This window comes from Mytilus californianus, unplaced genomic scaffold, assembly GCF_021869535.1.
Source record: "Mytilus californianus isolate M0D057914Y unplaced genomic scaffold, xbMytCali1.0.p SCAF_19, whole genome shotgun sequence".
Taxonomy (NCBI): Eukaryota; Metazoa; Mollusca; class Bivalvia; order Mytilida; family Mytilidae; genus Mytilus; species Mytilus californianus.
In genome coordinates, this window is record NW_026262667.1 from 1,145,617 (window position 1) to 1,173,384 (window position 27,768).

General features: G+C 31.8%; 1 protein-coding gene across 3 annotated transcripts; it reads right to left on the reverse strand.

The window, feature by feature from the left end:
• LOC127727036 (leucine-rich repeat-containing protein 74A-like) lies at window positions 1-26,998 on the reverse strand. Of its 3 annotated transcripts, none has more exons than XM_052234432.1 (13): window positions 26,951-26,998; window positions 16,943-17,054; window positions 15,415-15,596; window positions 14,198-14,305; window positions 13,378-13,471; window positions 11,380-11,429; window positions 10,625-10,706; window positions 9,545-9,630; window positions 8,789-8,983; window positions 5,224-5,325; window positions 3,915-4,175; window positions 1,909-1,994; window positions 1-774 (listed from the first exon to the last, which is right to left on the reverse strand). In XM_052234432.1, exons 1-13 carry the CDS (start codon window positions 26,975-26,977, stop codon window positions 684-686), a joined length of 1,476 nt encoding a protein of 491 aa, XP_052090392.1. In that variant the 5' UTR covers window positions 26,978-26,998; the 3' UTR covers window positions 1-683. The 3 variants fall into 3 exon arrangements, with proteins under 3 accessions (XP_052090392.1, XP_052090391.1, XP_052090390.1); XM_052234431.1 differs by lacking the exon at window positions 26,951-26,998 and adding an exon at window positions 21,370-21,521; XM_052234430.1 differs by lacking the exon at window positions 26,951-26,998 and adding an exon at window positions 20,994-21,165.
• Between the last annotated feature and the right edge of the window lie 770 nt (window positions 26,999-27,768).

Consider the following 27,768-nt stretch of genomic DNA (forward strand, 5'->3'; position numbering starts at 1 on the left):
TCAGTTATCTTCATTAATTTATTTTTGTATTAAAATCGCTTGTAAAACAGGGAATTGACATGTCAAATAACCCAAATACATTCATTTAATTGGCATACAGATCTAGTTCTCCTGACAGAAAACAAGCTTGTGGCTCTCATTAATATTGTTCTATATATTTAGAAACAGTACGTCGTAAATGTCAAACCATTTACAAATCATATTTACATATTGCATAGAACATTTATTCAGTCAGTGACATGAAATAAAATATTTCATTATACTTTAAATTAAATAATCGTTGTTACCAGTGGACATGTAAGGAATATCAGTTCACGGTTTGTTCGTATATGTATTCTCCCACCGAAAAGTTAACCTCCACATAGAATTTGTAAAAACGAAATGTATTCGCCTTTTAGGTAGTGTAAGACTCTTAAGATTTGCTATAGCCATTATATTTATTGCTATACGATCAATGATAATCTAATTTATCATGGCCGTAGCAAAGGGGATAAACGGGATTCGATAGAACATACTTAGATATCAAGAATATTGTTGTATAGTTGATTCGAGATAAGCATTGACATTAAATGTAAGACACTGCTGCAAATGATGATGCAATATATTGTGAAACCCCTCCCTTGCCTAAAATCTAGCCTGGTTACGGGTCTGGTGAGTAGTTCATACAGTTATATTATGGAAATCTATCGCCGCCGTTTAGCAGATTCTGCATCTCTCTGCGCCATCTCCTCTGCTCGCTTCTTCGTTATCTCTTTTATTTTAAGTACCAGTTCACTAAAAAATATAAAAAAATCATAATTGTATTTGTATTTCATTTACTAGTATGTACTCAATACATTCTACACTAAATTACTATCACTTTCTGAACAACACCACGAGAAAGGAAAATCTGATAGAAATAAACAAAACTTACAACTTATAGCTCCTCACAAATCCAAGTATTTATGCATCCTTGGCTTTCAAATTTTTGGGTTTGAGCGTACCTGAGGGAGGTTAATCCAGAAAGCGTTTTGAACGCACCAAATGTAATGTGTTATTATCAGTATGCAATTAAACTCAAACCATTAACACACAATTTGATCCATCTTCTGATTGGTTATGCCGAGCAAACATTAAAAGCATTTTCCATAAGTTTACTTCTATAAAAAGAAAGAGTCCTCAAAGCACTACATAAAAAGTAAGGACAGAGCAACACGATTCCAAAAACTGGGGGTGATCTCAGGTACTCCGGAAAAATAAGCAGATCCTGCTCCACCGGTGGCACCTGTCATGTTGATCTTGTTAAGTACAAATATATAGTCTATAAAATATCTCAACACTCTTATTATCAGTAGTGCTGAAAGAAAATGATTATAAAGGTAGAATTTAAATTATTCAATTGCCTTATTCAGATGATTTGATTTTATAGTGCACATTCAACTTTTTTGTTGTGAAGCAATGATCCCATTTTACCCTCCTTTCAAAACTAATGAACAACCTCTTCTTTTAAAAGCAAGCTTTGTATATGTGTATATGTGTATTTCGTATAATTATTGTTATTAATATGACACTGATGCATTGTAAATCTAATGTAAAAATGTATATTCTATAAGCCGTTTTGTTTTTGGATAAATTATTATTATTATTGTCACTCATATCTTTTGACTCAACTTTGAAAAAAATAGTATATAAAATTATGTGATCGTCATCTAATAGTACCGTCTACTTAAATGAATTATAAATGATGGAAGAGCAAACATCTGAGTCAAAGAAAGTGAAATCAGAGAAATCTAAAATTATTATTTTAAAATGCTAGCATAGACCAATATGCAAATCTTGAATATTTTGCTAATAAAAGTTAGCTTGTTTCCTACCAAAATAGGAATCAAAGTATTTCATTTCTAATTTCTCATCTACAAGTTTACCAACCTGAAGTCTATGTCACCGTCTCCATCGATATCTATATATTTGATTAAGTGGTCTACTTGTTCCGACGATAATGGTATACATTCATCCTACAATTTCAAATAGTTCAAATTTGAAACCTGGCTTTTTATTATTTCCATAAGAAGACATATATATTTTTTCACGGTAAGCGATAATAGAACCAGACCAATTGTAATAAAAATAGGACAAACAGTAGAAGCGTACACGAGACAATTAGTCAGCAATTGGGCAGCGACCATCATGAGTACACACATATTTTTTGCAGAGGAATAGAGAAAATTACAAAAAAAATACAGAAAATACATCGATGAATAATTTTCGGTTGAGAAAAAAACGTATATTTCAACACTTATTCAAGTTAATATATGAGTTCAAATTATTTCAAAGTTTCCCTTAGATTTTTTTCTCGGAATGACATTTCAACCTCAAAGTTATTTTTATACATTATAATTATAAATATCAATCATTCAAGAGCATGGTTGTAAACATCTATAAATAAAAGGCATAAGTAGTTTACCAAGGTTCAGAACTCGTAAATCCAATTTGGATTATACCAAAAACAATCGAAAACTCTGAGCGAATTCCAAACTGACCGAGACCGTCTACGCCAATCAGGGTAAGCGACTCATACATATATTATACATGCATCACCCGCCATGCGAATCCCGAATAAGTAAAAACAGGAAGATGATCATACATCTATCCTGGTGTCTAAAGATCTATGACCGCAAAACATGTCGAGACTCAGACATTTTATATCGGTCAACCAAACACATTTTGTTGTGTGGATTTCATTTGTTATTCCTCATAACCCGTAATAACTCAATCCGTATGATTTGAACATGAACGCATGCAATAAGATGTCAACAAAGGATATGTAACTACATCGAACACACCATAAAGTTTTATTCGCATTTTTCTTACACTTGGTCAATACAGTTGCTGGTGGACTTCTTGTCCCAGATGTTAGTTCCGTAGTCAGTGACATAATTTATAATGTACCGTTATAATTGAGTTGATAATCATTGAGATAATCAGGCAAAGTTAGTTAAGGTTGATTTGGCTATTCGTTTTATGTCCCTTTTGGTCATATGACCACTCAGGTATTCAAGTATTTCTACATCCTTGTCTTTCAATATTTGTCGCTTTGAGAAAAGCACTACGGACACAACAATTTTTCATTAACTACGAAGTTGACAATTTTGAAAACGTAACTGTATCATTTCGGGTATATCCTTTTTTGATCCCATCCATCGATATCAAATTCAGATATGAAGCAAACTTTCTGTGTTATATCCTTCATGCCTAGTTTAAATGTATGTATACGTTCCAAGCACTCACTGAACGGGATTATTGAGGGAATATGATATCTTCGGTACACTGAAACTGAATAATTTTGCCAGAACCTTCGTTTTTGTCTTTGAGATTGCTATTTGTTATGAATAAAAAAACAAGATATCTCGATGTGCCCCGTGGTTGTCTAAATGTTTGTATTGGATTTTTTTTTGAACGCTTCAGTGTGATTGTCGGGCTAAATTATGACAGTACATGTTTAATTTCTTTGCCAGATCTATTTAATTGATATAACTCCATGGCTTTGTTTTTCAATACACAGTTGTGGCGTGATCGTCATGTTTGCAAAGAATTCCATCCAAACCGGTGCTAGGGGCCGTCTTAAACTTGTTGTAAGGTTAGAGTTTTTTTGCTCCGTGTTGAAGGCCTCACTGTGACTTTGAGATGAAAAACAGCAATAAAAGCGCTGTTCCTTTGCTTTTTTTGTTTTTATTTTTTGCTTTGCATACACTGATTTTGTGTCATGGATGGATACCCCATATTCTTTCTTTTCTATTAAGATAACAGGTTCTTTTTTAGGTCAAAACAATAATCAATATATTCCCCTCTTTTTACAACTTTATAAGTTAGCTATGTTGCATTTAGATTAAATAGATGTTGCTTTTGGCATTTGATATTATTTTTTAAGTTCTTACCCGGATTCCTTGTCTAAACTCATCATAATCTACACTATTACTGCCATCCTCATCAAACCTACTGAATAGCTCAGTTACTGTCATATTACATTCTTCTAAATATTCTTTCAAACATAATAAAGCTTCTTGTCCCATGTCACCGAATCCAACCATCCTCCTCTTTCCATAGGAATCGGTATATCCATGTATTATTTCCAATTCTGGAAAAGGTTCTTTAAGCTCTGCTAGCCTTTCCTGAGATTTTCCTGTTAGCATAACATCCTGAAAATAGTAGAATTAACGTGTCGGAATGTTGATCAATTATCAGTATAAACACTGCAACCATACGTAAAAGTGAAAAGGAGGTATAGATAAAACTAAAAACTAAAAAGAAGTTGAGGGGGGTCATGAACCGTAGACCCTTTCGGATCACCTGTATTTACCACAGGTTTTGTGTCGATGTGGTGTGTTTTGCTCAAGTTTTCGATGTAGTGTTTTGTGGGTTGTTATTTTCGTCTTTTATGCTTTGGTCATAGCGGTATCGGTCTTTCTTCGATTTATGGCCATTGATTACCTCCTTGGTATCTTTTATCCCTTTTTCCTGAAGGAAACGTCAGTGTTTGTATTATTACATAGAAATAAAGGGTATGGTATGGTATACAATATAACCGTGAATATTTCTAGGTCATTATAAGGCTTTATACAAAGAGAAAAAAAACAGTAAGTTCTACTTTAAACCCCGTTCCCTCTGCATTCATTTATGACCAAATTAACGCCACTTTTCATTTGTCACGACACACCACAATTATTTACCATATCAAAAAAGAGATTGGTTGTGATTGCCAATGAGAAAAATATTCATAAATCTAGAACTAATATATTGAAAATCGTATATTTAAACTCGGGAAACTTCTTACATCTGTCAACAGCAATGGCTTCAGTTAGTTCTTGTTCGGAATTTTATTTACTAAACTACTTTTCTTTGGTAAAAGATGCATTTAAGAATAAGATGTAGAATGATAGCCAAAAGAAAACCCTTCACAAAATGACGTAGAATTTAGCATCAGTTGATATTTTGCTAACCCTTTCTGAATAAGGCGCCGATATGGTTACTGAAAACTATTTTATATGCAAGTTATGAGTTAGCTATTGTATATGTGTCTTATTAGCGAAGTTTATATATTGAGTTAGGCATCTGAAAGTAAAATAAACCAAAAAATAATATTTATCACATTTAAAATATTAAGCTAAAGCCATTCTTCAACAAGTTATCACATATTCATAAGTTTCTAGTTTCAAGTTGTACCATTAAAAAGGAATTTCTACTCACTGATAAATCTAAACATTCTAGCTTAAAGGTCGATGCATCTAGAGTCAATAGTAGCTCTACAGCTGTTTCTACTGCGCTATCAGGAATATTGTTCTTACCAATCTATAAAACATGCATTTATTAATCGTATAATATGAATTTTACATCGACGACAAAATTTCAGTTCGTTTGTAAAAAAGTATTAACAAAAAAAAACGAACTCCAAGGTAAATTCAAAATGGGGGAAGTCCATAAAATCTGACAATATCAAACTTTACACTATACATGCTATATCAGCCAACAGAACGAAGGGATAACAAATTTCCTATTCCGGATTTTGTACAGGCATTTTCTGAAGAAAATGGTAGGTTAAATAATCTTTTATAGCTAGCTAAATATCCCACTTATATGACAGTTGTTTAAAGCTCCGTTATAATGAAAAAAGAGGTGAGTAACAAAAACATACATCATTGGTTAAAGTGACAATAATTGGGATCCACGCCAACAAAAAGTTACTGAAGTTGATAGAAAATTAGACAAAGGCGCAAAAAAAAAGGTTGGTTTTGTAGTTGACAGTATGACTGAATAACATCTTGTATTATTAGTACTAAAGAAGACACTGAATATTTATCCCTTATGTCTTGGCACTTTCAGATAAATTTTTAAGAAAAAGGACGAGACGTTTTTTGTCAAAACCCTGGCTCAGGAATTTTTTTTCTCAGACACCGATGACGTCTTTCAATGTAGTAGCAGAAGATCTTGAATATTGTATATATTTAAAACAATGTATACTCCATACGCAGATTAAGTTGGTAAATTGTTGCTAAGGTAAGGAAAATTTATAATTTGAAATCGTCTCGTTTGTCATAGATTCCGGTACTGAGATGACCGCTGTAGTCAAATTCGAGGTATATGTCTAGAAATGAGGTGGAGGAAGCAGTATCTGTGGTTTCTTTAATCTCTATTTCAGGAGGATATATTAATGGAACCCAATCAGAAATGTTTGGATTATTAATGGAAAGAACATCATCAATACATCTTGATGTGAAATTAAATGATCTAACTTCTTTGATCCTCTTGTTTTCACAAGTGTCCGAAGGAACTCCGACTCATAAGAAAAGGTCGACCAGGAGAGATTGACATTTGGTTCCTATAAGAATGCCGACAACCTGCTGGAATATTCTACCTCGAAATTCAACAAATATGTTGTCCATGAGAAACTCCAACATACTAATCACTTGTTCTTTGGTATAGTATATTCTATTTTCGGGCTCTTTTTTTAACAAAGTATGCCGAATATATGTCAAAACAATAATTTGTGGCGGATGGTATCATTTTTATTTCCTTTATACGTGATTTTTTAAATGTAGTATGGAGGTGTAAAGGGGAGAAATCGAAGGATTTTGATAGAATTCATTTCAGAGAATGACCGAGATTTGAAATTTTTGGAAAGTTCTTTTTATTTCTTAAAAATTCACACAAGGTTAATGCCACTTCGCGAGTAAACAGTATCCCAGTATATCTGTAATCCCTCTTTCACTGCGGACAAATTTTTTGCTTAATATGACGTACAAATCCTTCGTATAACATGCAGATAAGCCGCCAAAGAACCTCTGTTTGTACGGAGCTTTGTAAAGTTTAGGTATCAAATACAAACAAGATTAGTCCTCAGATTTGTTGCTCATAGAAATATTCAATGAGGCCATGAAGGATTTATGGTTTGCAAAGAACCCATCCTTAGCATAATTTGATAAAAGGGATTACCCGACTATTTATTCATTCCTTGTTCTTTGATAAGACACTGGTAGTTGAAGGATTTTCAGACAAAAACAATATTGTTGTTTAAAGTGTTTTTGTCATTTGATACAATGAAAAAGATTTCAATATTAGATGCTATTTTGTTTTTCAAACGAGAATAGTTTTCCAAAATCGTATTTAAAATCGACTTATTTAAATTGAAGGGTGTGATGTTTTACCCGGTCTCCCTTCATTTGGGATTCATGCAACTCACTTAGATTTTTTGTGGGATTGAACATCGGTAAACTACGGTAGTCTTTTAGCTATATTTTGATGTGAATGTTTTACTTTGAGGTCAAAGCTCTTTACTTTATGAATATTTCATCAATGTAAGTATAACGCAACTTGCTCGGAATTACCAAATTGAAAAGAAGTTTTATACATGAACATTAAAAGAAGAGACTCTCTGAGTTGCAAACGAGTAAAATGTACCCCCTAATTGCTAAAGAGAAGACAACATCTGACAAAGTCAGCTTAGGATGACTTTGTTTTCCATTAAGCATGTTTCTTATAGAGAAACTTATATAAAAAACACAAATGATACAAAAATATGAGGACAATAAGTAAACATTAATGCACAAAAAATTCATCCCAGAACTTTTTTTTAGTTACATCGGTACTAGTTTTGAGGAAAACGTGAAAGTTAAATTTCCCCGGCATATTAGTTATCATGTGCTATCATTGCCGCAATGTTTTGAAACAGTTTACTACAATATGAGAAGCATTAAAGTTTCTAAGAATTTTGAACCGTCAGTTTCAGATAATAAAAGTTTTAATTGTATCAGGCTCAGGGTAGAAGATAAACAGGTTGTTTTTGTTTTGGAAAATGTCTGTACCAAGTCAGGAGTTTTACAGTTGTTTGCTATTCGTTCAGTTGGTTGATATAGGCTAACGTTTGATTTTGTTAGTTTTTATGGACTTACCCCTTTTTGAATTTACCTTGGAGTTCGATATTTTGTTAATACTTTTTCCCCGAAGAGGTTCTTTGGGAATTGTGTAAAACGCTTATCGATATGTTTACTCCCTGATCAAAATGAAATGAAGATCAATCCAAATTGATCACCCATCCTATAGTGTCAACACTTTGACTTGCAACTTCAAGGGAGAAGATTTTTTTATAATTGGCCATTCAAAATCAGAGATTACATCTGGTGGCCACGCTTTTCATTCGCTTCAAATCCAAATCTGGAGCTTTTTAAAAAAGACTTACAAATTCTTTGTTTTTAAAGTTACATAACTCCAAAATGACAATTTAAGCAAAAGGTAAAAAAAAAACAAAAAATACCGAACTCCAAGTGAGCCGAAAATTAAAAAAAAACTCCTTAAACACTGTCTTAAAATTAAGACGGATGGTCATCTATAATTCACATGAAAGTGTCCCGTCGACTACAAGCAATTAAGTTAAAAACACTTTTAGCATGGATTTTAAATTTCTGTTTCTAGTAGTTCAATACAGGAACCAGCATGACTTTCACAGCTGCTAGTTTTAAATTAAAAATAATAAATTTGTGATTTTTGTTCGAGTCATTTATACTAGTATATAAAAATTTGAAACATTCTCTTTTGCATATAAACAAACCTTAATTTAAATAAGAAATTCATAAAGCAAAGGTTTTACCAATCTATTTTTTGGTAAATTCATATATAAAACGTAGTTAAGGCAATGGATAACTGCTTGTTTTTAGTTTAATGTAGCTATTTGTGCATCCAGAATATTTTTTTTTCTTTTTCATTATTATTATAGTATATTATCATATGTAGTCAAGTTCTACTAATATTCATGTATTACCTTTAAAACTTCTAAAGTGTCGTTACTTTTAAGACCTTTCATAACTTTTCCAAATCCTTCCGGACCTATTCTACAACATGATATGTCTAATTCTATTAAATATTTATTATTGGCAAGAACATCACCGAATGCAGCTCCTCCATCGTCATCGTATCCGTTCCAAGACGCGTTTACTATCTTTAAGTGGTCATTTTCCTGTAAAATATAAAAACGTGGATTGTCTTACCATGTAACGCCAGACGCGCGTTTCGTCTACAAAAGACTCATCAGTGACGCTCGAATCAAAAAGTTAAAAAGGCCAAATAAAGTACGAAGTTGAAGAGCTCGGCTACAGAGGCCCCTGAATCAGTGGAAGCAAATTCATATATATTATAGTACATACCACTCATCAAGTGAGTAATTATTGGTCATTGTTTAGTCTCAAATATACCCAACATATATTTTTATTTATATACCAAAATTTGTCTATTGTAAAATAAAATCATACATATAATCATTCTTTTTTTCAATTCTTCGGTATGTTTGAAACTTACCTTCAACCCACTAGCTTTCTTTTTAGGGTATGTTTAAATCTGAACTTCAACCCACTAGCTATCTTTTTAGGGTATGTTTAAATCTGCCTTCAACCCACTAGCTATCTTTTTAGGATATGTTTAAATCTTACCTTCAACCCACTAGCTATCTTTTTAGGGTATGTTTAATCTAGCCTTCAACCCACTAGCTATCTTTTTATGGTATGTTTAAATTAAATCTTACCTTCAACCCACTAGCTATCTTTTTAGCACCAATAATTCTGAACTGGTTCCAGCTCAAATCTAACTCCTCCAATGACACATTTTCAGCTACAATTTGATAAAAAGTTTATCAAATACACGTGGTAGAAAAAAGACAATCGAATCATAAATGTCTGTTTTATTCTACATGAAACAAAATTATATACATTGTCATGCTAAATATAACCCCACTATCGGAACACAGGAAGAATGTGTCTGACAGATCCTGAAAATGCTAGCAAAACATGAAGTCATTCTGTTAAGTAGTATTGGGAAAAAGTGAAATACCAAAAACACCGAACTCCAAGGATAATCCAAAAGGAAAGTCCCTTATCAAATGGCAAAACCAAAAGCTCAAACAAATGGAAAATAACTGTCATATTCCTGACTTGGTACAGGCATTTCCTTATGTAGAAAATGGTGGATTAAACCTGGTTTTATAGCTAGTTAGACCTGTAACAATTGTTACTAAAATATCTCAGTTCATTCACATATCGAAAAATTCAAAGTATCGGAAAACAGAATGCAGGGTTAAGACACATCATTACTGTCAAGCTGATGACCACATATGCAGTCATTCTGTTCTGAAATTTCTGAGAAAAGTGTAACGAAAATATTTGCTGTACCAACGGACGAATGAACAATGTGATCGAAAGATAGACCCGACATCTAAACTGGGGGTATAATAAATTTTTAAAACTTATGTGTTCCATGAACAAATTAACTGATAATATATGTATTACTTAAGATAAATTACTAATCAGGAATTAGGTAGAGTGGTCATTAAAGTTGTAAGCAACAAAACATATAAATTAGTTGGCACCAAAATCCAATCAGTACCTCAAACTTTATTGACGACATCTCGTATGTAAATAGATTGGCACAAATGATTGAAGGGTGTTTTGGGATGAAAGGAGTTTTAAAAGTCTAAATCTACAAAGTGTGAGCTATTGAAGTCGAAAATTATCGAGAAATTGTGTTGAATCCAGTTTCAAACATGTTCTAATCCTACTGCACAACATATTTAGATCTTCCCTAGTTAGAAATAGTGAGAAATACAAACCTATCATGTGTTCAAATGAGTTCCCTGATAAATCACCAAACAAATTGTGGCTAAGATTTAAATAATGCAGGGCCATGTGTTCCTGTAAACATAAATCAAAACTCTTTGCATGAATCAAGAACAAGCAAAAGCGTTTTGTGCTCAAGTTAAGAAACAAGGTAAATATGAAATAATGTAGCAGTGTATGTTATATATTTTTTAAAATGAAGATAAGAAAACAGATTACAAAAATAAATGCAATGCCATATATTTGCAGGTTTTGGGAAACATAATTTACTCCAGTGAATTGACCGGAAATATAACTTTAATAATATCGTTCCATAACAGATAATATTGTTCATCATCGTTCAATTTTGTTATAATGATAAAGAGATGTGGCATGATTAACAATGAAATAATTAGCATCTAAAACAAGATGTAAAAATTGAATATCTACTGGTCACTCAATAGTCTTCAAAATGGCAAAAACCAATCTGCTATGAAAGGTTCAAATGAGAAAATATATAACCACTTACCTACATGTTGTTAACTTTAAACAAGAATATGAAATATTTGACAAAGTTAGCACCCATATCCTTCATTGTTAAATTGATGTATACCTCACATCGTACTGAAAAGTATAATCCATTTTTTTAAAGACTTGACATAAGATTGTTTTTCATTGGAAATTTTTTTTCGTATTAATTGTCATAAAGTCAAATTATTTGTATCTTAGTCGTTCCTTTGGCATAAGTAAAGAACTGATTAATGTTTACCTCAATCTTTTTGGTAAGGAAAGGTGCATCGAGGTCTGTAAAGCCGTTTCCTGAATCCAGAATACATAGATAAATTAGCAATTATAAAATAAAAAATACACGAACCGTTGGATAATATTCAAGAACAGAACAAAACGTGTATTGTAAATACATTGTAAATGCCAATCTTGAAGTGAAGCGTATGTCATATAAAGATAAGGCGAACTGATACTCGGGAACGTATTATTTCTATATAATATAGTACTATAAAAAAAGCGTAATAAAAAAATCCCTGCACACGCATTAAAGGTCATCAAAAGGATATTATTCAACCAGGGTTAAAAACAAATGTTGTATAACACATAAATTCTATTGTTTTCAAAGAGAATTAAGAAGATACAAATCAAGGTAAATACATAAAATGGGGGAATCGCATTAGCTCCAAAAGGAGCGAGACCTGGTGCGTCGATAGAGTAAGCGTCTCTTTCTATGCATGCATCAAGTCAAATTGTAATAATCGGGAAATTTACAGGTCAGACGACTATTCTGGTATCAAAATATCTAATACCGCGAAAACATGTCGCTAGTGAGTTGAGACACATACACATCGAATCAGCCAACCAATTCATGATGGTGATCGTAAACCCTAATATGTAGAGTCGATTTAAGTCGTACTTCCTAATATCTCTGTTGAAGCAGTTTATGTGTCAGCCTCTCAAAAGTAAGTTTTCGATTAGGAAAAACCACATTGCAAATATGCAATATTTGTTTTATTGTTCTTCTAGTGATGTGACTGAAAAAGAACAGAGTTTTGCGGTTCTAAAACCAATATTTCTATTTAACTTTAGCTGTTGTGTAAAGTTGTCAACATGGAAGTTATAAATCAACATAGTGATGATGGTTTGAGGGTTTATAGATTTCACCTATTACATGTGACAAGAGTCTTTACACACATAAACCACTAAATGTTTATTTTTTTCTGATAAAAGGAAGACAACTCTAATGCTAAAAAATCTTCCATCAACTGTAAGTAGTTTTTGATACGACGCAATTTGAGCTAATTTCATAGGCCCCCATATCAGAGGTAAAACTGGTAGTCATGAATTAGGAAAGGCTAAAAGAAATTGAAATTGTTCAAAACAACTTTCTTTAAAGTCTAGTGGTCAGGATAATAAGTTGAATTAGGTCGATTTATGAAGAAATCTGTGCATGTTGATTTGGAATATGACAACCTGTCCATTTCTCACGAATGTAGTTCTTAAAAAATACACAACTTGAATTTAAATGGTGTAGTGTTATTATTACACAAGTTCTGTAACTTAATGTAAGTAGGCTTTCGAGTTTAAATTTTAGTAAAAGTTTTGATTTATTTCAATGTAAACGGGCGTCAGAACATAGAATAAATTGCCTAAATTCTAGCCTTTATTCTTCTCCGGAAGTAGACTGACTGACCCTGTTGTCAATCAATACAAAATTTTGCAACGAAATGCCGGTCATGATGCACCAAGATTGTACCTAGAAACTTCGAAACCAATGCCTAACATGACGCAGAAGTCACAAGGTGGCTATCAAAATTATTTATTGAACAGCGCCCCATTTATTTACTATGATTTTCAATGCGTTGAAATAGGGCAAATAACTGGGTCCCCGTTCCATTTCCATATGGCAGCAAAGGGATATAACTATTTCTCAATTCACGACAATCGAAAACTATCTCTTATTTTAAGTGAGTTATGGGTATGGGAGATAAGTCTTATACTAAGGTAATGTATTACTTACGTAAAACGCGATTTAGGTAATCTTTTTTTATTATTCTGCAAGTGATTCCTGAAGACAATTGCCATCTGGTATAGAATATTAAATTAAAAAGAACAAAAATCTCGACAAATCTTGTCCAGCCTACAAACTGCTGAGTTGGTTAAAACAATGACAGGCCCCGTAGCAAATATGGTTTGACGTGGGCATGATTTTTTAAAATTGGTTTCCGATTTTCATAAAAGACCACAGCATGATAATTACCTCCTATATTTAGTTCTCTAAGAAACTTGTTGTCATGTAACATCATACCAATAGATTTAGCACCAAACGATTTCAGATTATTCTCTGAAATGTCCTTAAGAAAGAAAATGGAACTATGTTAACATAGTACTTATATATCATTTATATCATTTATTATTTTTGACAAATGTAAGTCATTAGTGCATACATACACTTTAATTTCCCGATGATAATTGATAATACACTAAAAAGATTTATGAACAACCAGCTGTTATGTTTGTTTGTTTGTTTTTTGTTGTTTTTTTTTTTTGTTGTTTTTTTTTTTTTGTGAGTTTATTTAAAGTTTTAGAATAGTAAAACGTCTACAGTTTTCCAAACGTTTGACTCTGGGCATTCCTTATGAATGCTAAACGGGAAAGGCTACGATAATCAATCCACATTCAGTGGTTTCGGCACATCAGGTTCATAACATTCTCAGTTTATGTTTAAAAATTTATAACTAAAATTAAAAGTACTTGATTTATGCAGTTATACTGTTTCCAATATATTCATGTTATTATCATTCCAAACGTTTGTTGATAAAGTTTTCTCGGAAAGTCATGTTCACAGATTGCAGTTTGAATGATGCGTTCTATTTTTATCAAGACCCAACAATCACGTCTTAAATGAATTATATAACTATATATATCTTTAATGTGCCTTATTTGATAAAAGCTACATAATATTGTTTGAAAACCTGTGATAAATTTGGGATATCATTTATCTGTATCGAGACCTGGAAATTTAAAAAGATTTTGAATTAGATCCTTCTTAATTTTAGCGTGTTTTTAATATGACATACCAATGATGTAATTGTTGTATTTTCTGACATCATTACTTGTATATAAAGCATTCCTGATTCACCTATATTATTTCCTTTTAAGTTCAATTTGGTTAAGGTAGTGTTTACCTGAAAACAAAACAAAAATATGTTAGTCGGCTACTACAGAAAATAATTCACAGTGAAAACTAATTTTCAAAAGAAGGCCGCAAGAAAATTGCTTCACTCATTTGATGTTCTGTCAAAAACCTCCAATGGTGGGTGATATTCGGACATTTAGTTTCATTCTTCCATTGTAAACTCGAAGAGTTAAACATAACAGTGGATGTGGATGGGCTTTACAGAAGAGAGAATAATAGGCAAAAAAATATAAAGAATAGAGAAAAATGGGCCAAAAATAAAGAATAGAGAATAATGAGGTGCTAAAATATAAAGAATAGAGAATAATGGGCAAAAAGAACAAAGAATAAAGAAAAGTGGCCTAAAAAATTAAAGAATACAGAAATGAAGGACCAGACCCTCATAACACAGTCCAAGACTTTCATCTAAGGACGTAAACAAATTGAGATGTGCTGATATACACGGAGTATATTAACGATATTACTGGGGTTATGGATTCTCAATTGTGTTGTGGATGTCTTCCTACGAAATTTTTTTTACAAAAAGTGTGTATACTTTGAATAATTAAAAAAAATTGTTCTTGATTGAAATGTGATTGGTATCATAACATTTAGGCAAGATGAATAGAATCCAAGGCAGAGGAAAAACGCAAACCAATACTCAAGTAGCAAATCATTAAGTATCTTTAAAATACATTGATAGGGCTGTAGTTTATATAGTTTACTCAAACAAAAGCCAGCTGACACTTTCATTACCTGTCATTGAAATATATATTTATTCTCACCAGATATTTCGTTTTATTCTCTTTAATTCTTATTTTGGATGCTTATGCTTTCTCTATGTAATACAATAACATAAAATACTCAGAACAATGACAACACTCTTTTCGTGTCAAAATGTACAAGAGATGTTTATCAATGAAAACTGTTTCCAACTTGAAATGATGTCTGTTAAGTGATGCTTTAACATTCTGAATAACTTGTTGTTACTAAATCCTAACCTGTTACAAGACATTACATAGTTCCTTTGTTCAATGTTCCGACACAAAAGCAACTGTACATAAAGTGCTACTGGTATTTAAATTAGTAAAAGCAAACGTACCGATAAATTAAACTTACCACCATTGCCATGGCAACAGCCATCGTCCCTTTACTATCTAGGCCATAATGTTTTAGATCAAGTGTTGTCTCCTTATCACTGTCCATTTTTCTGGTTATTTTTGATGATGGAACGACATCGAATTTTCGACATGCTTTTTCGTATGTTTTTGAACCCGTATTGTCATAATCTGGGTATTTAACTAAAAAAGAATATTATTCATAGTAAAGTATAACTGTTTATATATTCACGATTGAATTAGAATCTTCAAAATATTGTTGATAGATAAATCGACCTTTAGCTTTGAATCAGCCATCTTAAAAAGAAGAAAAAAATCGCAAGAAAATGTTTTTTTTAACAACAATTGGTTAATTTGATTTTTCTGCAGTTTTTACGTCTAGGATGTGTCCGGAAAATGGCTTAAGAGGCAAACACCTTTGTATCTGTCGATGAGAGTTGCTAGAAATGGTCATTTTGATTCAAGACTTAGCTTATATATAAAATAATTTGGTATGAAATGTTAAACAAATCATTTCAGATTTTTTTTTATAAACTTAATAGTAAGATTAATAACTTTTATTATTAATTGTTTTGACCGAGTGTTTGGTTATGACGCGTTCTAATATTAGATATTTTCTTTAGAAATCTCTTAAAATCTTATAAAGGTAAAATGTCAATTAGACCCTCCTTTTTACTAATATTTGTACGAGGCACTTAATTCAAAATACATGTACTGAACGTTTAAGCAAAATTAAATTTCTTTAAGTATTTGCTTAATAATCGGAAGGATAAAGAAGTCTTAATCTGAAGTGTTTCTTATGTAATTTTATATTTATAATGTTTATTAGTCATAGAAGCCTGCGACCTTTTTCTACAAAAAAAACTTGAGAGAAAAAATACTCGCAAGTCATGAACATTTCAGTATTATAACAAACGATCAATTTTTATCGTAAGATATTATTGTGAAAAGGTCTGCTGATATAAAACTTGATTGCATCTAGTTTTGCTAAATCATACTAGTTATAAAATTGACACCTGAAGCGTGAAAACAATTTCATGTAAGGCAAACATCATAAATTTTATTTTGATAATCTATATACTAGGTTTATCAATATTTGATTGTTTTTGCGTTAGTAAGTATCAATAACCTTCAATACACAAAGAATCAATAAATTATGGATCATATAATATAACTGTTAACGTTGGTCGATTTGGCGTAATCGCTCTTAATCCAAACATACATGTACTAGTTATTATAACAAAGATATATCCCAAAGTGTGGAGGCGCTGACACAAAGAGCTTTCCCTTTTCTATCGCAATTCCATGTGTTCTGCATGTTAAAGACAAGCCCGTTGATAACCAAACACCGAAACATTAGAATTTTTTCCATTATCTGTCTTCACCACACGATTCACGTTATTCCTAAACTTTGAATCAATTTACATAGTTTTATAATAATGTTAACCTATATGAACTTTTGATTCATATATATATTATATACCTTTTCCGAGATACCCTCATAGTTTTTGTGTTATAATATATTTTACCCGAAAGATCAAGTAATGTCTCTTGGTCATCTTCTATCGGTTTCTTCTCGTCAGCATCAGAATCGTCAGATAAATCTAGATCTACATCTTGGGTGGTTGTGGTAGGTCTACTCTGAAATGTCACGTTAATTAATTAAAAAATATTTCACATATAAATGAGCTTGTCGTTAAGTCTTTTCTAACATCGTAAACCAAATTTAATTCACCCTGATTCCAAGAGTCATATGAATTGTTCCTTTCACTTAAAGTATCTGTCATTCGAAAACATTTAATATAAATATCGTTTTTGTCAAACAAGTTGTGAATATATAAACAGAAACAAACTGGATACACTAAAAATAAGATATATACTGTTATACTAGGTTTCCATTGGGATGTCACCTTGTTTACATTTAAGTCGGCATTATATGTTTTTTTTTTTTTTATTTTTATTTTTTGATATTTTTTTCAAAATCTCAGAATTCGTAATAATCTTTTTGTAAAAGCAACTGCTGCAACACTGTTAAGACAAAATTCAAAATTGACTTAAATAATTGAAATAGAATTCAAATAATTTACTGAAATCACTGATCGGAACTGGATATAGCAGGAATGTTTTTTAAATTTGAAACCAGAATGATCATCAGTTATATAAGTAAACATTTCTCAACTAATGAATACTTAATTTATTGGAATTGTTTCCCCAACATTTTATTCAAAAATCTATTCAAATGTCAACAGACCAATTTATATTGTACCAGTGTTGAGATGGGCGTCTCCAGTGTATTATAGCTGTATGCAAGCAAACACGAAATAGCATACAGGTTAGGCCTGATTTAATGGATTAAAGGTTTACAGAAAATATGCTGACATGAAGTCTGCAATCAAGAAATTCAGTCAGCTTTTTTTTTCACTTGTAATGATACTAAGCAGAATTTAAAATTCTATCTAAATCTTACTTGCATCTGCCTCCTACTATTTTCCATTTGAAATATCACGTATCGTGATAAACTCCTTTTTTAACATCGTAAATGGTTTGTGATCAACTTTCAAAACGTTTGCAGTTCAACAAAATAAACGTGATTAATTTTATAAATGGAAAACTAAATAAATAATGACATTCATACTGAGGTGATTAAACCGGAAGACCAAAGAACTTCAACACGTAAAGATTTCTTAAACGCTAGGGCAAAAAGGTGATATTCTGGGGGAAAAACTAGCAGAAAGCACTTATATTTTGATCTTATCATTATCATTATCATTACATTTTATCAAATTTCCAGTACTTTTTTCTGCAAGCAAGAAAGAATAGCTTTATATTGTTTAAGGGACATAAATGAACTCCCCAAACAAGGGTGAATATATTGGGTAATTTATCAACCATTTTTTTTTCTCAATCGGGTAATATGTGCTTCTTTTTCTTATTTCAGCTCACCATTTGTTCCAAATACTGTCATTTATTGGGTTATTTGCACGATATGATCTAAGACATCCCATGAATTACTGTAACTCGGAGTGCAACTGTTTGCTGATGTAAATGTGTCTTGCATTAAGATGTTAGGCCCTTGCTGATTTAAATTGATGCGTACAATCCGACGTATAGAGTTGTGGAAATGCAACGCTATCTGTGCGTTAAACAGGGCAGTTTACTCAGCGATGTTTTTTTTTTGCCAGACTAAATTTCTGCCCCGATCCAACATACCCTCTTCTTCCAAAGGCAGTCCTAATTTGTCCAACTCCATCCTGATCGATTTAACTTGTTGTTTATTATTGTTTTAACTTCCAGAATATGCACCAAATATATACCGATGGAAGTTAATCTAACTGACAATCACCCAATCAATCAATATTAAATGTGTTTCACATGAAACAACTATTAACTTTTGGGAGGTTGTGTGTTCGGTCCCCAGTGGTCTCGAACCAAAGAACTGAAAATTTATATTTCCTGCTTGTTTAATAAGCACGCGACATTTTAATAGGACTGAGTGCAAAGACTGCTCGACTCGGAGTAAGAGTGTGTCCAAGTATAGTGGCATATCGTCTTGCGTACCGTTACCTTGTAAACAAGAATTTATATTATTCCCCTGCATGTTGATTTTGATAGCGAAATCAACATTTGATTGGTTGAAACTATCCCACGTGACGTCAAACAAAACTTTATATTCCCTTCGGAGTATCATATTCCCCTCTGAACGTCGGAACTGCCTTGTGCGACGTTACCCGCGGTTAATGTTTTAAAACGTTTTGATCGGGTTTTTTTAAGAATAGTACAGTAATTTCGTTTTTAAAGATTATTTCAAATCTAAAAACAAACAAAATGAATAGATAATTAACTTTTAATCGGTACTGATTATCATTGTGTACGTTGTGTTTAGTTATAAAAAAAAACGGATAAGAAAACACTTATGTAAGTTAATATCTTATGTTCAGAAGAAAAAAAGTATAGGCAGTGGAATAAAACATTCATTTCCCTTTGCTGAGGGAGATATGAAGATTTGTTCACCCTCGAAAAGTCATATTTCCCTCGGGCGATGCCCTCGTGAAATATATTTTTTCTTGGGTGAACAAATCTTCATATCTCCCTCAGGCGCGGGAAATAAATGTATAATATCCCATGCATGTACAGGATTGTGTGAAATTTTATAAGACGACTCATCTTGTCGTACTAGTACAAACCAGAGTTTTATATTCATATCACATTAACATGTTTTTGTCCTGAAGGTGCATGTAATATTTGCAACTATACATAAAAGCCATAAATTCATTCATCCAGCCAGTCTTGTTGATAATATCTTTCATAAAATTGCATGGAAATACAAATAAAATCATAATACTGTGAACAAATGTGTTCCCTTTTTTAAATTTGGAAAACTGGTAACTCTATATAAAAATAAGAAGATGGAGTTTGCATACGAGATAACTGTCAACCGGAGACAAAATGAATTATAGCAGTTGTCTAGTACCTAAATGAAATGGATTAACAGATAAACTCATCATAGATACCAGGTTTCAAAAAGATTTACGCCAAACAGAATACAGAAAGCTACAGAAATTTGGTTCAATATAAAAAAAATGAAAAGATGTGGTATGATTGACAATAAGACAAGTCAGCACCAGAGATCAAATGACGTCGAATTTAACAATTATTAGTCACCGTACGGCCTTCAACAATAAGCAAAACTCAAACCGGATAACAAGCTATAAAAGGCCCCGAAATGACAAATTTAAAACAATTTAAACGAGAAAACTAACAGCCTGATTTATATACAAAATAATAAACGTAAAACAAACATAATATACAACAACAAACGACAACCATGCACTGAATTACAGGCTTCTGATTTGGGACAGGGGTTAAACATGTTTGCTGGCACCAAACCCTCCCCTAACCTTAGACAGTGGTGTTACAGTAAATCATAAGAACAAACTATAAAAATCAGTTGAAAAGGGCTAACTCATCAGATCGATACTAAGCACAAAAAAACCCTTATCAAACCAAAATAGACACAAGATCTGAGAGTATTTGAAGTTACTGAAAGCTAGTTCAAAGTCAATAACAACTTATAAAAACATCATGTATCTAATACTAAAATATCAACCAGTACACATCCAACCGATGATCAAGTTGGTTAATTCGATGCAGAGGATATAGTGAAGTGATTTCGGCAAAAAATAGTATATTTTGTGTATGTAATGTGGCTAGCGCAAAAGCAAAACAATAGCGTACATTGGCCTTCTTCATACCAATGATATATTTCCAGTTACTTTATACATTCTTCTGTAACAACCAGAATTCACACGTCATAGTTCATGTTCACTAGTACTTCGAAAATCAATCCTTTCTTCCTACCGATTTATTTCACATATGAGAATTGAGAAAACAATTATTTAATTAGAATGCACACAAAATACTTGAAATGAAAGAAAGAGGATGGTTCTATATGTTTAAGACAACGAGTAAAAATATTCATTGAATTGAGTAATATTTCAACACATGACAAATGCCATGGAAGTTTTTTTTTATTTCAGAAAAAATATGGAACTATTTGTAATTCTAAAAGATTTAGCTTACCTTAAACGGTTTTGTTGTAGAAATACTTCCCGGCATTGGAAACCTATTTGATTGCGCCATAATCTCATTAATCCCAAGGTAAGAATTAAGTTGTAGTTTCAGTGAATAAAGTTTTATCCATTAAATTTCTATTCATTTTAACAATTTCAGATACAAATAAAATATCTCAACAAATATACGTAAGAAAAAGGTTTTTATCTTCTAATTGTTAATTGAGTATATAGGCAACATACATGTCAACATTTGATCTGGATAAATAAACAAATCAGAACTGTTTAAACTTTCTTTTGCACATAACCACCCTTTGTTACATAGAAATAAACCTACTTGACCAATAAAGTTCAATCGTATAAAACAAATACAAAAGGAAACTTACCAGAGTTTTTAAAGTAAAAGATTCGAGAAAGTTTTGCATTATAATGCGGTAATATCTTTAATCCTTTATGCCACCATTTTTCATTGCAGGATTAGAGTAAAGCCGATTCTTTGCAGGTCGGTGGGTTTTAGTGTTAAACGTACAGTGGAATTTATTTGCTTCAATTGAAAAATAGTCTCCCGTGTCATTGAATACATCAGAGGAACGAGAGAGGTTTATGTGATTTATCATAATTATGTATCATTTTATAATACTATAAAAGGTATCAACTGAAACCAACGTAAACACAAACTTTAACTTTCTACAAAGTAACTTTACCACGAAATCAAATATTTTCTCATAGCTGCATAGTTCTAAAGTTTGAAAAGGATATTGACAAATATTATCCCAAATTTAACCCAAAACATTAATTATAATCTAATATGATCCTTGTTTTAAGCTTGAATTTTGAATTGAAATTACTCTAACGTGACCAGTGATGCAGATAAGACCTTTATGTTGAAGACGTCTTTAAGATTCACATCAGTTAATCAATTTCAAAAGAAGTTAAATGTCTTCTTTTAAATCGGTAAATTATTTGCAATTGCATGTAACATATCTTGTTATTTAATTTTTAATGCGGATTTTCAAACATTAAATGTCGCAGTTCATGTCGCTAATAGGATCATTATGCGAGGAATAACCTTTACCCGTCTTTAGGTGCATGACAATACTCTATTGACAATGATCACTTATTGTTGTTTGTTAAACATCCAGTGGGAAATATTTCCAACAGAAAAAAACAGATTTGATATATATGGAAGACTCTGAACCGCGATGGTACTCCTAACCGCGATGGTCACGCTGAAATGCGACGGTTTGACGCTGAAGTGCGTTTTTCATCATTTCCATCACGCTGTTCAAAGTGCGATGCTGGCATTGTGACGCTATTTTGTTGATAGCTGTGCGCCAAAGTGCGTTAGTGGTAACGCTGAAGTGCGATGAATATCAATGTAGAAGTCAATTTGTTAGTTAGAAGTAGCTTTTAATTTTTTTAAAGTAAATCATCGAGAGTAAAGACCGTTTAATTTAAAACAGCCAAGATAAATAGCCATTGCATTTCCATTCCTAACTGTAACGTTGTAGTGTACTTTGTTAGCTTAAACAAAGATAAGCAGTCATTCATACACTCGTTATGACATTGATTACTATAGACGTCACATTCAAAGGTTACTTTCGATTAAAACCAGTACTAATTGTAAAGACTGAAAAACGTGGTAGTTTTTTTGAAACGCAAAGAGTCAGTAATAAGGCAGAACGAAACAAAATAGACGAATTATCTAAAATCTATTCGGCTGCTGTGAATGAGAGCCAGGAATAAGATAGATTACCGTAGATGGTTTTTAACTGCCCAATATCAACCAATTCTAAGGGTTCATGATTCTACACTGAAACGGGACGTAGGGGTATTTCGCTTCCCTATCACTATCTTAACAATATTGACAAGAGGTGAATGCTGAGTAAGTGCGACGTCACGAGAAGGAAAAGTTTATCGCATGGTTTCACTAAAAAAAGAAAAGAAGACGGGAACCACAAAAAATTTCTTTTGTCTAAATAAACTTTACACCAGCATCCTTTAAAACTGCATATTTATACGAGCCTGTAGAATGAAATTTGTTTCCCAAAATATTGCGTTATAATCTGCTATATTATATAGAAAATAACGTATATAAATTTAAACTGTAAAAATTGTGTTAAGATCCTAGAATCAATTCAAAACATACTTTACTACACGTTCAGGTCTAAAATAACTCATCAAAGATACCAGGATTAAAATTTTCTACGCCGTGACACGCGCGTTTCGTCTTCAAAAAACTCATCAGTGACCCTCCTCGAATAAAAAAAGTTGAAGAGCACTGATGACCCAAAGTTCCGAAAGGTTTTGCCAAATACAGCTAAGGTAATCTACTCCTGGGGTAGAAAATCCATAATATGTCAAAATTCAAAGTTTTGTAAATAGTTAATTTATAATTGTGACCATATCACTGATAATTCATGTCAACACAGAAGTGCTGACTATTGGGCTTGTGATACACTCGGGGAGAAAACCTCCTCAAACAGTGGCATCGACCCAGTGGTTGTTAATAAACTCATAAACATGTCTCAGTTGTAAACTTGTTTAAATTGACAATGTTTTTATGATTGTGTTAATGATCGTGTTTATCTTAGAAATTAGTGTTTTAGTCCTAAACACATTTTACAGTGTTTATAATCAAGACATGTGTACATGTAGTGTGCTTACTTGGAGCTGTGTTTAGATATTAAACATTATCCTAAAAACGTTGAAACTAAATATGTATTATAAATGTTGATTTTCTTAGCACGATGTTTACAGTGTAACATACCAAATAAGGTGTTTAGTTACATCGTTAGACAATCTTTATACATGTGTGATGGTGTGTGTGTGGGTGTTATCTTGTCTTGTAAAAGCTATAGGTCCACGAAATAATTTCCCGTCTTTTTATTTTTTATCTATTTGAAGGTTTTTTCTTTTATTTCTTTTAATTATTGTTTATTTTCGTCTTTTTTTTTTAAATTGAACGCCTTAATAAAATCATGCTTCAATTACACTTTTCCATATAGAACCCCTGCATTTAGCATGCATGTCATATCAATATGATACCATATATTATTTATATACTTCGATTAAAATGAAAATTCATATAACAGGTTATTAAAACTCCATGTGAACAATCTGTACAAATATCATACACAAATATAAAGATACTTAAAATATAATATATAAAGATCAAAATTTATTACCTTTATAGATATTTTCAACCGATAATTGACTCGTGAAGAATACTACAGAAAGATGTATTGCCAATTTCCACTGTATTTATTTCACTCACAGGATCAAATTTTAAAAAAAAATGTTAAAACCAAGGGAAGTAAATGTTAAAACCAAGGATTTTTTTAAAAATTCAATGGTCTAAATAATATTATAGGATTAAACGCCTTTTTAAAGGAATTTATTGGTGTATAAACTCGACCAATTCACTCACAAACAAATAAAAGTCCGAATAAACTACAAAAACTCTTATTATCATTCCAACGAATAACTTTGTGTTTATTATTAAGTTTAACGATTAACGTGCAGTGAAAATAATTTTGTTAATGTCGGTGTTATTATCGCCGCCATCTTGTTTACATTGGTTACGAAAAGAAGTTCGGTCAACGTCGTCTATCGAAAAATAAACAACGTCAAGATCAACTACCGGAAGTCCTCTCGACCAATCATATCAACGTATTCCCTAATATACAAATCATATAAGAATTATACTTAAATAATTTTCATACATTTCTTATAAATCTATACGAGCAAAATTGTATCAACACTACATTGTTGACGACATGCAATAATGCACATTTTAAATGCTTTTTGGAAATAAAAAAAGAATAAAATAGATTTTAAAAATGACATCTTAATGAATTTTGGCCTTGGTTAAGAATATCCGTCTAGTAAAATGTGAGATAGATACTGAAAATTAGCCGATTCTATCAAAATTGCAGTTTTCAACTGTCATAAGTCATTTGTGGCATTTATCATTTGTTCATATGATTCAAAATGCGTCTGGTCCTGAATATGCACGACTTATTTAGCAAAGAACAATCTTTCAATAAATTGTTATACACCTTTATATTTTTAGAAACCCCAAAAAGTTTTTTTTTTAAAACGACGTTCTCGCACACACACACACACGAAGCTGTGGTACTATGGATTTAAAAAAAATTGAAAGACTGCTGAAAATGGCGTGATATAAATTCACTGAGGAATGGCCCAACCTCCTTATAATTGTCCAATTGAAAGAGGATGGTGTACGCATGACAATAAAATTACAGAATCAAAATTTTTTTTTTTTCAACTGCAACAGCTTTTCTCATGAGAGATCAGGAGACATATTGCTTCTTCCAACACGAGAAAGTTTATACAGGAATAGAATAAAAACTATATTTGTAACATCGACTGGTTCCCTATTTTCTATATGTATTCCATCGGTGGTGATACTGCTGTTATTCACATTTTAACATCCTCCCATAAAACTATTTTAACCATTGCAGAATAACATTGCAGTTAAAACATGCAGAAGGTCTTTATGAGGAGGGATATCAAGCATAATACTATTATGGAATCAAGGAGTACGCTCTATCTTAATTAAGTAAGCTGCTAATTTTTAATTTTTCTGCGGATTGTTACTGCCTTTTAAGGGCATACGATACAGTTACAGGAGAGGTAATGAAGTCGCTAACGTAAAAAATTGTTAATTTTCGCGACGTCAAACTGTGACATATCGAGAAAAGATTCATTTTCCGATTGATTTTTATCATTCAGACTGATTTAACTTGAAACAGAGTTCATGGACCCCTCTTTTTAAAAATGCCATTTTGCTTGATTATGAATAAAGATTATTAATTTTGTGCCATTTTTTTTTTATGAACAAATCACCGATGATTTTTTTTTTTAAAATAAATATACAGCCAAAAATGCAGTTTTTACTAAAATCATGAAAATATGATAAAATGAATTATTTCCAAAGAATTGTTACACAAATTCGAAACACGCTTATGTAGAGAAGATATTCCAGATGTATTTTTTTTTAAATCTGCTTGCGTTTTTCTTTTAAAACAAAAAAGTTAGGTATGTCTTTCCAAACGATAGAAATGTCGAAGAAACCCAAATGTCAAGTAAATGTCTAAAATTTCTACCCCATTTATCTCTAAAAGTAGCACATGAAGATATTTTCTTTTATTACATATTTGAATTGACTAGGTGAAAAATAGCTTTATGCAAACTTTCGTCAAAAATTCACCGTGGGATCAAAACTGTATCGTATGCCCTTAAGTTACTCTAGGTGTCAGACCACCAATTCAACAACTTCAATTTAGAACTTATGTAAAAGTAGCCCTTCCTGGACAAAATATAGTGCTTTTGATGTCATTGTTTACTTAAAATAACAAACAAATTTGCAGAAATGAAACTTTTGGTGAAAGAGAAATATATATATAGACCATTTTGAGCCAACATTTAATTGTCCATGATTTTGCATTAAAAATTGAGGATTAATGCGCTCAATAGCATACTTATTTGAGAGTTCAAGAAAATCAGGGGTTATTTTAGTAGCCTTTGACTTCCGAACGGTGGTGTTTCACTGCAAGACTTTAAACATCGGTTGAAAATGGGCATATAGAAAAGTGATACATGTACAATTCAGAATATACCTGGTTTGTTTGAAGTTAAACTTAAGGTAAAGTGTTTAGAAAGCTATGAAAATTGAACATTTTGGTTGATTGTATAGAGGTTTTGAACTGGTGGTCTGACACCTCTAACACAGAACAGCATTCATACAAGTTTTAATTATCTATTGACAAATATAGTTGTTTTAAAAATGACACTACAGACTGTAGCTAGTTACAGGTCAGTACCATACCTATATTTGACGTTAAACTTAAAACCAATTCACCCATAAGATCTCCAATCTGTATATATATTTAAATTGATAGAATATATTTAACTAAAAAAGTATATATATGTTTTACTTACATGAAGTGTAGATTCAACTTTTTTCATCGATCTTTTTAGTTATTCCTCTCTCGTCCATGAGAGCGAAAACGATTAAAACGTGACACGCCATCTTATCTTACTATAACATTCCTCTCAACGTTCAAAATCATTAATTATTCTTTCCGGTTTTGCAATATGACAGTAAATTATTGAGTTTTCATTAATTTTGTACGGTATTAGATAAGAAATGATTTTAATAATCTCAATATTACTTTGAAGTTTATTAATAAATCATGTGCCTGCCGATTCGGTCTTATATTGTCTTGCTTCTTGACAAATTGCAGAAGATTAACGTTACTTAACGTTGATTGACAAGAATCTGATCACATGTTTACTTTGTTCTTTTGTATTTTTTAAGTTAACTTTTACATGATACATTGATATAAAATCTGCAAGGAATTTCAAGTATTTAATTTTCACGTAAATTATCAGGGTCGTGTTCTCAGTCTTTAGTTTTCTATGTTGTGTTTTGTAAACTGGTGTTTGTCGTTTGGTCGTTTTAGTCGGGTTTTTTGTTGATGTTTTTTTTGCTTGCCATGGTATTGTCACGAGTTTGAATATCCTTTTAATTCTTCTGCCTCTCTTTTAATGCAAAAAGAGTTTAAGAAATTGCTTGTGGTATACGAAATATACACTCCTTAACTTAATGTTCTCCCTTTCTTAAATTATTTGGACCAAAAGAGTCAGTATGTTTTGTTTCTCGCCACTCGCTTGGTTTGGTAAATGTTCAGAAAATTCGTCTTTAAAATCCATTATGTAAATTGAAACCACAACTTTATGTAAAAACGACCCGAGTA

Excerpts from the sequence above, each read along its gene's own strand:
- LOC127727036 (XM_052234430.1), bottom strand. The coding sequence starts at position 21,053 with ATGGCGCAATCAAATAGGTTTCCAATGCCGGGAAGTATTTCTACAACA. Across the intron at positions 11,430-13,377 it reads TAGAGAACTAAATATAGGAG|GAAACGGCTTTACAGACCTC; the intron begins GTAATTATCATG and ends TTCTGGATTCAG. Across the intron at positions 10,707-11,379 it reads TCCTTACCAAAAAGATTGAG|GAACACATGGCCCTGCATTA; the intron begins GTAAACATTAAT and ends TTATGTTTACAG.